A 13,086-nucleotide genomic window follows, 5' to 3' on the forward strand; every position below is an offset into this window, starting at 1 on the left:
AAGCACCCTGAATCGGCAGAGCTGAGGACGCAACAGCAGGAGTAGCTGCAGAGGGTGTGGCCTGCGTGGAGTTCCTGCAGTCCCAAGGGATTCCAGAAAGACAGCTAGCAGGAAAAGGGGGGTCAGCGAGGGGAGGACGGATAGAGGGGAAAAAGGCTGGGCATGAGCTTGCCTGGGATCACACAGCTGGGTGGAGGAGGAGGAGGAGGTCATGGCTTTGTGGTTGTGTGAGTTCAGGCCTCTTTAAAGCGGAGGTTAGGAGCGGCTGCCTTCTCTGCTCAGCCTAGTTGCAGGAGCCTGATGTGATCCCCTGAGAAAGGGCTGACGAAGACCTGGGTTCATGTCCTGGTTCCAGGGACCCTGCAACAGCAGGTGGAACAGAGGTCAGAGCAGGGCCTCTGCAGTTAGAAGGTGCTGCCCTAAATCCAGCATGGCACTGAAAGCATTAGGGAAACAGGTCTTTAGCTCTCTGCCTCCCCTGCCCAGCAAGCTCCATCAGGCCCCCACCAAGACTCCACACATGAGCACACATGCTGATTCCACGTCTTCATTGTATAGGTGTGGCTTCCAGACGCGGCTCAGAGGCCCTTCTCTGACAGATGGTGGCTCTAAGTCCTTTCATAGAGAAGTTCCAGAGCCAGCTGCTTCTGTCTTGGCACTGCCACTTGTGGACAGCATGTGAACCTGCAAGCCACTTAGCTCCTGCTTCCTCCTGGAGGAGTGGAATCATGACTCGCTCACAGGAATGGGACTGTTTCCTGGGCTGACGCTTGTGAGACTGGACAGCACGCAAGGGAGGCCGGGGTCCTTCTTTGCCTTCCCTTTCCTCAATTAGAAAAAGCTTTGAAAGGCTTGGAAGTGGGCAGAGGGGACGACTGGGTATCCTTTCAGTGGAACGCTGGGCAGTCATCTGCTGGGGCTGGGGTCTGTGTCTTTGACTCGGTGATTTATAATCCCTGGAAAACTAAGAGAAATGGCAACAATTCCTGCTTACAAAACTTAAGTGCGGTGGCTCACGCCTGTAATCCCAGCACTTTGCAAGGCCAAGGTGGGTGGATTGCTCGAGCTCAGGAGTCTGAGACCAGCCTGAGCAACATGGCAACACCCCGTCTCTCTAAAAAGTACAAAAATTAGCTAGGAGTGGTGCACACACCTGCAGTGTCAGCTACTTGAGAGGCTGAGGTTTGAGGACGGCTTGAGCCTGGGAGGCCGAAGCTGCAGTGAGCCGTGATTGTGCCACTGTACTCTAGCCGGGGCAACAGAGACCCTGCCTCAAAAAAGCAAAACAAAACTTACAGAAGCGTAAGTGAACATTGCCCTCTAATGACACAACTAACTTCCGTTGTGGATAACAGATCATTCCAGACGGTGCGTTTTCCTGACCTGTGGATATGAACCCATTTCCTCTCTGTTGGCATTCCTGGCTACCTATACATGTCTCTCCTGCAGACTCTGCTCTGAAATGATTGTGGCATCTTACTGGTTCCTTTATTAATTGAAGAGTTAAATGATATCTTTGACATATGTTCATTTCATGCTGTATGAGTCATGAATTTACCTTTGAAAATGATATTTTAACACCCACTTCCTTGATGATTCATAAATCAGTAATTTAGATCAGACTTTCACCATCCATTCCCCACTGCTGATTCTATATTAAATTTTAAGTCCTTCTTTCATCCCCCATCCCCAATAAACAGTACACACACACACACACACACACACACACACACACACACACACCACACACACAAGGGCACATAACCCCTACACACCCATAAAACTAGTGATTTTTGCAAGGCAAGAGGCATCTGGGTATTTTGGACTGAATGGGGGTTGGATACCTAAGCTATGAGGCAGTCCTCAGTCTTGGAGAACAATTGGAGGGACTGAATGAGACGTACCTCAGGAGGGACTAACATGGTGTCACGTATTTGGAGTAAGTTTTACACTGAATCCCAGCTTCAGCTCAAGTGAAAGAATTGTACCGAACAAGTCTTCCTGGGGCTCCCTCCCAGTGTCCTATCCCCAACACTAAAAAGGGTGGCGCTGGGCTGGGTAAGGTTTTAGATTTGCCATATTGTTTTCAATGTCTTTCCCTTGGGGGCTGCCAGGTTCTGCTGCCCTGGGCACCCGGGGCCTCTGCTGGATGAGGATGGGAGGGTCTCAGAGGCCCCCAGGAGGCACAGGAAGGCTGCACTGTGGGTGGTGGGGACTGGATCATCCCTGGGGGTCACTTTGGACCAGTTCCCCTCGCTGATTCCTGCAGAGAACCCACAGACAGATTGGCTTCTGTTCTGTGTAACTACCAGCTTCCCCCCAGCATTTTGAAGTCCCACCAACTCCAACACGCAGCGGGGCTCAAGGAAAAGCAATTACAGGCTCTTCTCCACAACCAGCGGCACTGATGTCACTTGGGAGCTTGCTCAGGCTCCCGCCCAGACTTGCTGAATCAGAACGTGCAGTTTAACAGATTCCCCGAGGGTTGATTCCTGTGCACTCAGCTGGAGAAGTACTACAGTGATGAAGGACCTGCCAGCCCAGGAACCTACGCCCTCCTGTCTGAATCTCATGAGCACTGAAGTGGAACAGAAGTGAAGGGGCATATGGGTCAGCCACCTTCACTCTTGAGAACCTGCTTCCTCGTCTGTAAAGGAGGGATGATAACCTCTGTGCCGCAGAGCCATGGGGGATCAAATGTACCCAACCACTGCCAGCTACTGCATGTAACTTGTTTAAAGGCCAAGTGAACCCCAAGGAAACCCTGGTGAGGGTAGGACTGGCAAACAAGGTCGGGGGTCAGTGTGGCCAGGCCTGGGGTCTGGAGCTGCCTAAAGATGGCCCCTTCACTGTCCACCCGGCCTGCAGCAAAGTCAGCTCCAGGCCTGAGCTGCATTTCCCAAGCCGTTTCTGGGGTTATCTACTACAAGGATTCGTCCTGATGTAGCGTCTATCAGGCTTCCCTCCTTGCATGTTCTGAGGACCAAATGGAGCCCTTTACCCTCAGTGGACGCAGGGAAGGACAGGGCAGAATGAAATCACTTTAATAGCGTAACAACATTTTCAGACCAGGAGTCACAGATGAAGAAAACATTTTGTCTTCCATTTGCACAATTCTGCTGAGGTGTGTGGCTGCACTGGAAAATCTTACAGACACATTTTTCACACTGAGAGCTTAATAAATAGATACATACAATGTCAGGCTCCACAGACAGTGAGTTATGAGTGGGGTTGTTTTCTTATTCTGCCTCCTCTGGGGTGGGAGGTTGCTTCCCGTTGGGCTGATGGAGGCCGGGTCATCTAGGAGGGGTATTCATACTCCTCGGCACTGCGCCGGCCAAAATCCATCCAGCCCATGTAGTCCCGGTCACTTATCCTGTGGCTGGGGTCCAGGTTCTGTAGGTTCTTAACGACGGACGCTCGTCCAGAAGGAGCTGCAAGGGGCGGGGAGGAAGCAGACAGGGACATTACGTCTAAGAGCATCTCTAGTTCAATTTGTGAAGGAGAGCAATGGAAAAAGCCAGACACAATTTAACAGACACCCACTTTCAAGGTATCAAAGAGCTATCAAAGTAGTGGAATTGATGGACCAAAATCTGAGGGAGGAGAAGGACCTATGTCTGCGTAACGGCAGAGAGGACACTGTTTACAAGTTAGGGGTGTGCTTTGCGTTCTGCAAGTATTTAGATGGACTCATTTTCTCCAGCCTTGCAGGCTAGGGACTTGCCTAGATTTTCCTGAGTCTCCCTACCTTTTCTTCTGTTTTGTGGGTGGTTGTTTTCCTCCTATACACGGCCTCTGCTGAAACCAAGCAAAGCTTTCCCAGTGCTTATGTTCCTGAATTCAGCCGTTAATGTCCATTAACGTACCTGACTCCTGGAGAGCTCTTGTTTTTAAGGTAGCACAATTAACAATAGATGTTGGAATGGTTAAAATAAAATCGTTGGTGGGAGTGTAAACTAGTTCAACCATTGTGGAAGACAGTGTGGCGATTCCTCAAGGATCTAAAACCAGAAATACCATTTGACCCAGCAATCCCATTACTGGAGTACAAATCATCCTGCTATAAACACACATGTACAAGCATATTTACTGCAGCACTCTTCACAATAGCAAAGACTTGGAACCAACCCAAATATCCATCAATGATAGACTAGATAAAGAAAATGTGGCACATATACACCATGGAATACTATGCAGCCATAAAAAGGATGAGTTCATGTCCTTTGCAGGGACATGGATGAAGCTGGAAACCATCATTCTCAGCAAACTAACACAGGAATAGAAAACCAAACACTGCATGTTCTCACTCATAAGTGGGGGTAGAACCATGAGAACACACAGACACAGGGAGGGAAACATCACACACCAGGGCCTGTTGGGGAGTGGGGGACTAGGGGAGGGATAACATTAGGAGAAATACCTAATGTAGATGATGGGTTGATGGGCGCAGCAAACCACTATGGCTCATGTATACCTAAGTAACAAACCTACATGTTCTGCACATGTATCCCAGACCTTAAAGTGTAATAATAAATAAAAAATAGGCTGGGTGCAGTGGCTCAAGCCTGTAATCCCAGCACTTTGGGAGGCTGAGGCAGGTGAATCACAAGATCAGGAGTTCAAGACCAGTCTGGCCAAGACAGTGAAACCTTGTCTTTTCTAAAAATACAAAAATTAGCCAAGCCCAGTGGAAGGCACCTGTAATCCCAGCTACTCGAGAGGCTGAGACAGAGAACTGCTTGAACTCGGAAGGCAGAGGTGGCAGTGAGCTGAGATTCACCACTGCGCTCCAGCCTGGGCGACAGAGCAAGACTCTGTGTCAAAATAAATAAATAATAAAATAAAGTCCCTTTGCTATGTAAATACTCTTTAAAAATATGAATTTGAAAGTTTTATTCAGAAAGTTTTTTGTCATTTATCAATAAGTACTTTGAAAAGATGATTGTTTTATTTTTAATGATAAATCAATATCATTTTAAAATGATAGTCAGAAAAAGATTGTCAGATTAAAATCTTGCCAGCTCAGTAATACTCAAAGAAGGGCAGGCGAGAGGTGACAACAGAGGTGATTTAAATCAGCAATTTTGACCAAAATACAATAACTGAATCTGAATTGGGCCCTTTGGCGTAGAAGTTAAGTCTTCAGAAACAGTGTGATCCTTTTGTAGAGCTCACACTGAGTGAGCAGGGACATGAAGATGCAGTTTCTTTGGAGGCAGGAGACACAGTCCTAGCTCAAAGTTCACAGACAGTGGCCTCCTGCGGAATGACATCAGCAGAACACCTTCTCCTGTGCAAGCTCAGGCTTAGGAGAGGCCCTTCAGAAACCTCAGTGGACAAAGCCCAGGCCAATTCAAGGGCTCCCACTGTGTCCCCACCTCCTGTGACGCTGGCCTGTGTCCCTTCTGCATGAGGCTGCCCTTGCCAGCTCTTGCCCACAGGCTGAGTGGAGTGAGACTGGGGCTTATTTATTAATAAACGAAAATGCAAAGGCAGTTAACCTGGGTCATAAAACTAAGCAAATCGAATTTAAAACAGAAACAACACAGGACGGCGTCCCTATCCTGCCTCTCCCCAACCCCAACGCTTTCCAGTTTTGGAACCAAATGTCAAGTCAGCACACTTCAGGCCTCTCTGCAGATACCCTCAGCCTATGTAAGAAAAACAGCCCCTGCTATTTAGTTGTTCATCATTCAGGTGAAGTATTAGTCCCTGAGTTCAGCAAAACCTACAGACCCAGTTACCTGTACACAGTCACATGGAAATATGACCTGTCCTCCCGCCTGCTGTGATGATGTGTGCCCACTCTTAAGGCCTGGGCACCACCCACATTTCGATCTGATGGAAGCAAAGTGACAGCTTCAATGCGAGCAAGCAGCCTAGTTAACGGTGGGGGCACCGAGTTCGGCCGTGGAAGCTGTATTTCTCTCGTACCCCGACTTACCCGTTCCACGTACAGTTCTGTTCTCACCTCATGTGTATTTACCAGGGTCCTCACTCGCTTTCCCAGTGCTGACATAGAGTAGGGGTTTGCATCTGATGTATGGAATTGATCAAGCCTGATCCTTCTTGGCCGCAAGACATGAGCGGACCTCCCTCCGAATCACACGAAGAAGTGCAGGAAGCTCAGGGGAAAGCAAGCCTCAGGACAGGACCGTCTGCGTGCCACTCAGCTAGTGAGTGCTGGATCACCTTATTCCTGGAGAAAGGCTTTGGTGCTGAGAAAACAGTGACTTGCTCAGCTCTTGCTACAACTGAAGAGCTTAGCTCTTTTACACTTTAAAATGTGGGATAGGCAGCACAGAGGTCTTCCAGGCCCTCCTGGGGGGAGCAGGACTGGATAGAGTCTCAGCCCTGCTGTTGCGTAGATGTGCAACCACGTGCAGTTTACCCAGGCTTCTAGAGCCCCAGCTTCCACGCTGGCAAAACGGCTGCAGTACACTCACTGTGCAGGACTGTTGTGCTGTGAGAGGCAGTGTAAATGTGGCGCTGAAGCTCTGCTGGGCACGGGGCGGGTGTACACTCAATGCCTCTAGGTGGCTTTACCCACTGCCCTCCAATAGAATTGCTTCTTCTTGGGCCATTGAAAGCACTGCAGACATTTCCTAATGATAAACTCTTAAGCACTGCTCAAAGAATGCATTGTCTTGTTTAGAACTTTTAAGCCTGATACATTCATAGTGGAGCAAAAATCTGATATGATTTCAAAATATGTAAAATACTCAAAGAAGCTGTGCAGCATCTATATGTGGAAGTATTTATTCCCAGCTCGTGTTTGTCACATAGAAGAGTCTGGTTGTTTTTCAGCCAGCATTGATCCTGGGTATTGGCATCTAAATTTCCAAGTGGTTGCTGTTCCCTCCTGGGTTTGCTTGGCACAATTGGCTGAAGGCAAAGGGAGGGGGGGCTGAGAAGAGGGACTAGAAAGAACTGTCCAGCTAAGATTTATGCTCTAAGAGCCATTGTCTAGTGTTGGTTCTAGAAAATAATTTGGTAATAAGCTTTCCTTTTTTTTTTTTTTAACTAGAATAATTTTGGAACCAAGAGTCAATTTGACACATTTCGGGCCTTTCTGCAGATATCCTTTGCAGAAGAAAAACAGGGTCGTTCCTAAACTGGGGGAGGGGAGTTCCAGATCCACAGATCGATGAAAAGCCTAGGATATTTCAGACTGTTCTGGCAGAAATTCAGCCCGTGTCTGGGGACAGATACTAAATTATTTTCAGGCAGAGGATCAGCAGAAGCCCAAAAGCTTCCAGACTTTCTCTACCTGATTAGTATTCCAAACTTTTTCAATTTAATTAGCAGGAAAGCAAAACAGAAGGTGGTGGCTGGAGCGATTTCCCAAAGATGGGAAGAAATACAACTAATCACTGATTTGTTCTTTCCTCCCGAAGCCGTTTGGTCAAAGAGTTCCCATCTTCCCTTCATGTGAATCCACAGGAGAACTCTGCAGAGCTGAGCTCTTCATCTTAACCTTCTCTGGCCAAGCCAGGGGTTAAGGTTCAAATCCAGGCCCTGGCACACAAGTTGGGTAAGAGAGCTTCATGGAAAAGGCAACACACCTCCCACATCCCTTCCAGCAATGTTTGCTGAATTCTTTTTTTTTTTTTTTTTTGAGACGGAGTTTCATTCTTGTTGCCCAGGCTGGAGTGTAATGGTGCAATTTCGGCTCACGGCAACCTCCACCTCCTGGGCTCAAGCGATTCTCCTGCCTCAGCCTCCCACATAGCTGGAAGTACAAGCATGCACTACCATGCCCAGCTAATTTTGTATTTTCAGTAGAGATGGGGTTTCACCATGTTGGTCAGGCTGGTCTTGAACTCCTGACCTCAGGTGATCCACCTGCCTCAGCCTCCCAAAGTGCTGGGATGACAGGTGTGAGCCACTGCGCCTGGCCTGCTGAATTCTTCTAACGTCCATCTGTGTTTGTACTGTTCAGTACACTGTTCCACAGACAGTGTCCATCATTACTGTCACTGGGGATGAAGTTAGAGAAAAAAGCTACCCCAATCCAAAGCATGATTCCTGTGGGTCACAAGAGGGCCTCCCTCTGAATTACACAAAGAATTGCACGAAGCTTAGGGGAAAGCTCTCCTCAGGTCAGGACTGCCTGCGTGCCACTCAGCTAGTGAGCTGCTGAATCACCTTATTCCTGGAGAAACGCTTTGATGCTGAGGAAACCGACTTGCTCTGCTCTTGCTACAACTGAGACCATCTCTGTAACACTAAAGGAAAAACAAATATCGCTCTCATTTGTAAGTCATTGCAAGTAGAACACAAAACTGCTGCTGGTTCTTTCCTTCTGTGACGCGCTTTGGCGGAAATAGACACACTGTCATTGCTTTTTAAAACGGTTGTAGCCAGACCTCAGGCATTCTCAGCACTGACCCCTTCCTGCTAGAGGATTTCCAGGGTTGGTATCCAGGTGGCTCCCAGGTCCTTTGCGTTTTCAGTAGAGGGCTTTTAGTGTATCTGCGAACCCTTTCCTCGGGTTCAATAATTATCTTTTACTGGCTTGGTAAAATGGTGTTGAACTTAATCAGCAACACTGTGCTAAAAATTAGTTCAAAGAAAGCTTTTAAAGAAGGTTCCCTTACTTATAAATCAAGTCCTCCGTACCCCTTCTCAGATTGCTACAAAGGACGGCCAGAAACCACGTTGCTTGGTTCCTACCGAGAGGTTACCTCCATGAGGTCGGCACTGGAGAAGAGGGTCCGCATGGAGCCTGGGAAGAAGGGCAGAGGTGAGGGATGGGGAGGCGCATTCTTACCCTTCCGGGCCTGCTGGATGTATCTTGCCAGCAGCGCACCCAGGTGCGCTCGGGACTCGCCGTCCGTTCTCTGCACGGCCCTCAGCTGCCTTCGGGGCGCCTCCTCTGCCCGCTGCAGCCCGGAACCCGCGGGTTCTCCGGGAGGCACCGGCTGCGTCAGGGCGCCAGCAGCCAGGACCGCCATCAGCACGCACAGGCCCACTCCGGGGTTCATGGCTGCAGGGAGCAAAGGCGGGGGAGGCGTTAACGGAAAGGCTGGGCGTCCGAGATTTCCTGCGGCTGCCGGGCACCCAGAAGCCGGCTCAGGACCAACACAGGCTCTCCGGACCCGCCAGGCCGGCGCAAGCACGCTGGCCAGCCAAACGCGGACCCCAGCCGTAGCGCGCGCGCCCAGGCGCATCTGGCTGGTCTTTGGGAACTCCGCGTCCAGAGACCCTGTTTTCTGCCGTGTTCAGCAGGAGGAATGTTTTCTGCTTTTCTAAAGTTTGAGGAAGTGTTTGTAGAGTGCCTCTCTTCTAACTGAAAGACGAAAAATAAAACCCCAAGAGATTAAAAATAGTGTGAAAAAAATCCTAAAGGGAAGACTCCGTGGGAGAAACGAGAACACTGGCGAAAGGAAGCATCTTTCCAGATGGCTAACAAGCTTTCAGCATGGAAATGCAGCAAGCGGTGAGAAAGCGCAGCACAGTTTAAAATGTAGGAGCAAGAAATAAAACCCGTATTTATAAAGTTTCCTCAAAGTGTACGTGGGAAATGGCAGTAAACCACTACGCAAAACATAGGCAGGTTTTAAAATCACAGTTGAGTGCCCAGCATTCGGGCTTCCAAAGCCCCGCTGCATTTTAGAATGCTGGCGGATAAAACACCCGCAAGTTTCCATCCGAAAAGCCCCGAATGAATTTACGTCTTAAAACCCTCTGATATTTTACTGGAAAAGACTGCAAAGTCCCCTGCACCGCTGTGTTAACAGACGGCAAGCATCAATCTGCGTGCGAACCCCAGCAAATGGGTAGTTCGTCCCTTACTTGCAAAAGATCGATGCGGGCTCGTGAAAGGCTCTGAAGCAGCTCTGCCCACCCAGACCTCACTTTTAGATCCAGAGCCCTGATTTCTGACTTTAAGAAATGTCCCTGGAGCTCTCGGAGGGAAGACGCAGAAAACAGAAAAGCCGGATGGAAACGGGCGCGCAGCTGAAACAGCATCCTTCAGACACAGGCCGCTGGTCCCCCCCGCTGACGAACCGAGGGACCTACCTTCTGGATCAGGGCGCAGCTGGCCTGGCGTTTCCCACCGGAGCAGCCCGGCCGCCGAGCCAAGTTCAGGGCAAACGAGCGGGCGCTGCCTCTTAAATAGCCCCGCCAGGCGCGGGCGGCCAGTCCTGTGTCTCCCCAGCGCTGACGCAGACGGGCGGCCACACGCGCGCAGAGGCGGCGGCTGGAGGTGGCTCCGGGGGGAGGGGAGATGGTCCAGTGGGGTGCGGTTAACCCCTCTCGGGCGGGGAGCCCCGTGTCGGCGTCCCTCTCGGTCCGAGGAGCTTCGCCCCTACCCTTCCCTGCCGCCGCCCCCCTGCGCGTTCCAGGGCGGGGCTCTCGGAGGTGGGAATCTGGAATCTGGCGTCTCCTCGGGGATGGAGAAGCTGCCGCGAGTTTGGTTCGCTTTGGGGACCGGAGGGGCCAGAAAGGAGACCTGGGGGCGGGAGAGGGCGGACCTGGGGCCGGGCTGAGCGTCCGCGAGGCGCGATTCCGAGAGAGCGGGGGCGGCCCCCACCCCGGAGCGTCCGAGGCGCGGGACTTCACACCTGTGTGCGCTCCTTCGCGGGAGAGAGGAGGCCTGGGGTCTTCACCTTCTTCTCAGCCGGGTTAAAAGCCCTCGCAGTTCTCCAGGCTCCCCAGGGCCACTGACCAGGTCAGCGAAACGGCTCCAGCCCGGCTGGCTGTGGCGTCCGGGGCTTCACTTTACCCAGCTGTAAAACGGGGGTGACAGCATCTGGCTCTGCTCAGGGGAATCCGGTTGGGATAAGGGCGTGTTTCCTTCCCGGGCGAGGGTCCTGGGATCTTGCCCTCCGCACGTCCTCGAGCTCGGGGAGACCACGGCATCCCCGTCCCCGCTTCCGGAGGCCTAACACCCGGGCCAGGACCCCCAGAACTCAACTGAGCAGCCTGCAGATGAGACCCTCGCCCCTCGTCACTCGCCCGTCCGGTGGAGGGAATGGAGGCCCCTAGGCTGCCATGCGCCCTTCCCTCTCTCCCGGCTTCGGAGCTAGCCGACCGGGAGCCCCTCGATTGTCTACACTCTGAAGCCCTTTGAGTTCGAGTCGGCTTGCCGGTGCTCGAGTTCGCCGCGTCCCTGCAAAGGCGCTGCCAACCCCATCGCACAGATGGCAAACCGAGGCCCCAGGACGAGCAGCGCCTTGGCAAGGAAGGCTCCACAACGCGCCCCTCTCCGTGCGCCCAGGCTGCCCAGCCTGGGACCTGGAGATCTCCAGGCATCCCTGAACCCTGGAACCTCCACTCCTGTCCTTGTCTTTCCCCCATCGTCTTGGGTGCAAGGAGAAAGATTTAGAGGCGCTTCTTTTAAAATAGGAATGTGTATTCCGCCCTGGAATTCCCTCTGGAATGGGGAACTGTGGGACTGTGGCAACGGTGGGGTGGGAGTCGAGTGGGCGAGGGGAGGGGGAAGTGTGGCCCGGAGGCGCCTCCAGTTGCAGCTCCACTTTCTAATCCTGAGACGCAGCTGCGTTTCTGCAACCTATGGGCAACATGTTTAAAAGAGCTGATTAAATGCTCCCTGCGGTTTCCCCACGAACATGCTGAGGTTTGCCTAGTTCAGTTGGAAACACTAGTCTTATTTATGATTGTGGCAAGACGTATCTGGAAACACAATCTTATTATTGAAATACTCCCAGAGCTTCTACTTCAGTAGGTCTGAGGAAGAGCCCAAAAATCCGGTTTTTTTTTTTTCTTTCTTTCTTTCTTTCTTTTTTTTTTTTTTTTTTTTTTTTTTTTTTCTTGAGACATAGTCTCACTCTGTTGCCCAGGCTGGAGTACAGTGGCGTAATCTTGGCTCATTGCAATCTCTGCCTCCTGGGTTCAAGCAATTCTCCTGCCTCAGCCTCCCCAGCAGCTGGAATTACAGGCCTGCACTGCCATGCTCAGCAAATTTTGACATTTTTAGTAGAGCTGGTATTTCACCATGTTGGCCAGGTACCTGCCTTGGCCTCCCAAAATGCTGGGATTACAAGTGTGAGCCACTGCACCCGGCCAAGAATCCACATTTCTAACAAGTTCCCTGGCCATGTTGAAGATGCTGGTCCACCAAGCACACTTTGAGACCATTTCTACAGAATTTCCCTACCTCATGCCATTTACTTGACTCCTGGCCCTTGGTCCATTTAATTCGTGTTTATTCAGCACTTACTTTGTGCCAGGCCCCAGGGATTCAGTATGAACAGGAGCTGACAATATAATAGGGAGATGAAGAAAGTCAGTGGATAAGCACCTCCCCATGATTCTGATATTTAGGGACCACGGAGCAGAGATGGTAGGAGGTAATCTTGGAGAAATGTGTTGGTGAGGGGGGTGCTAGGTGGCCATATGGAAGATGCCCCAAGAGCAGGGGAACTGAAAGGGGGGGCTGGTTAGGAGGGTCTCAGGGCTGGGCAAGCAGGACCAAGCAAGGTAGACTGATGTTTAGGATAATACGCCATGATGAAACCTATTCATTATTAGGAAACATGATGAACATCAGGCAAGTATTAAGCGTTCATCAGAGAACATTCAGAAGACAAAAGGAGAGAAATGAAGAAAGATTCCAGCCTCCCAGGGAATAGCCTCTTGCTGCTCAGGAAACTGGTAGAGGGAACAGGGACTTGGTGACTGAGGCTGACCTTGAGTTTCCCGGCTGGGAGACAAGGGTGGGTGGTGGAGTATTACCCAAGACAGGGAATTCAGGAGGAAGAGCAGGATTGGAGTGTGGCCGTGGAATGGGTAATGAGCCCAGGATGGGATTGGTTGGTCGTCTGTACATTGACAGTCCAGGAGGAGGTTGGGGGCTTTTGTCTTGAGCAGCAGGACACTGGAGGGGTGGACCCAGAGTCTGGCATGTGGGGGGTGGCTGCCAGCCTGGGAGTTAGAAGAGAGTCGAGGAAGGCAGCTGGCAATGGGTGGCAGGCTGCCTCTAGACAGACCCCTGAGGAGTGACAGTGTGAAGGAGTGCGTGGAGGAAAAGGAGCTGGTACACAACCAGACATGTGGGCCAAGAGGCCCCCGTGGAAACGCCAGTGCAGAGCCCAGGTGACAAGAACCATCAGA

The 13,086-nt window shown here is 51.1% G+C and overlaps 1 protein-coding gene across 1 annotated transcript; it reads right to left on the reverse strand.

Moving 5' to 3' along the window:
- Positions 1-3,021: 3,021 nt before the first annotated feature.
- Positions 3,022-10,307, reverse strand: CCK (cholecystokinin). The gene is made up of 3 exons (XM_017540968.2): positions 10,030-10,307; positions 8,777-8,992; positions 3,022-3,434 (listed from the first exon to the last, which is right to left on the reverse strand). Exons 2-3 carry the CDS (start codon positions 8,988-8,990, stop codon positions 3,301-3,303), a joined length of 348 nt encoding a protein of 115 aa, XP_017396457.1. The 5' UTR covers positions 8,991-8,992; positions 10,030-10,307; the 3' UTR covers positions 3,022-3,300.
- Positions 10,308-13,086: the final 2,779 nt, after the last annotated feature.

This window comes from Cebus imitator, unplaced genomic scaffold (genome assembly GCF_001604975.1).
Source record: "Cebus imitator isolate Cc_AM_T3 unplaced genomic scaffold, Cebus_imitator-1.0 Scaffold129, whole genome shotgun sequence".
Classification (NCBI taxonomy): Eukaryota; Metazoa; Chordata; class Mammalia; order Primates; family Cebidae; genus Cebus; species Cebus imitator.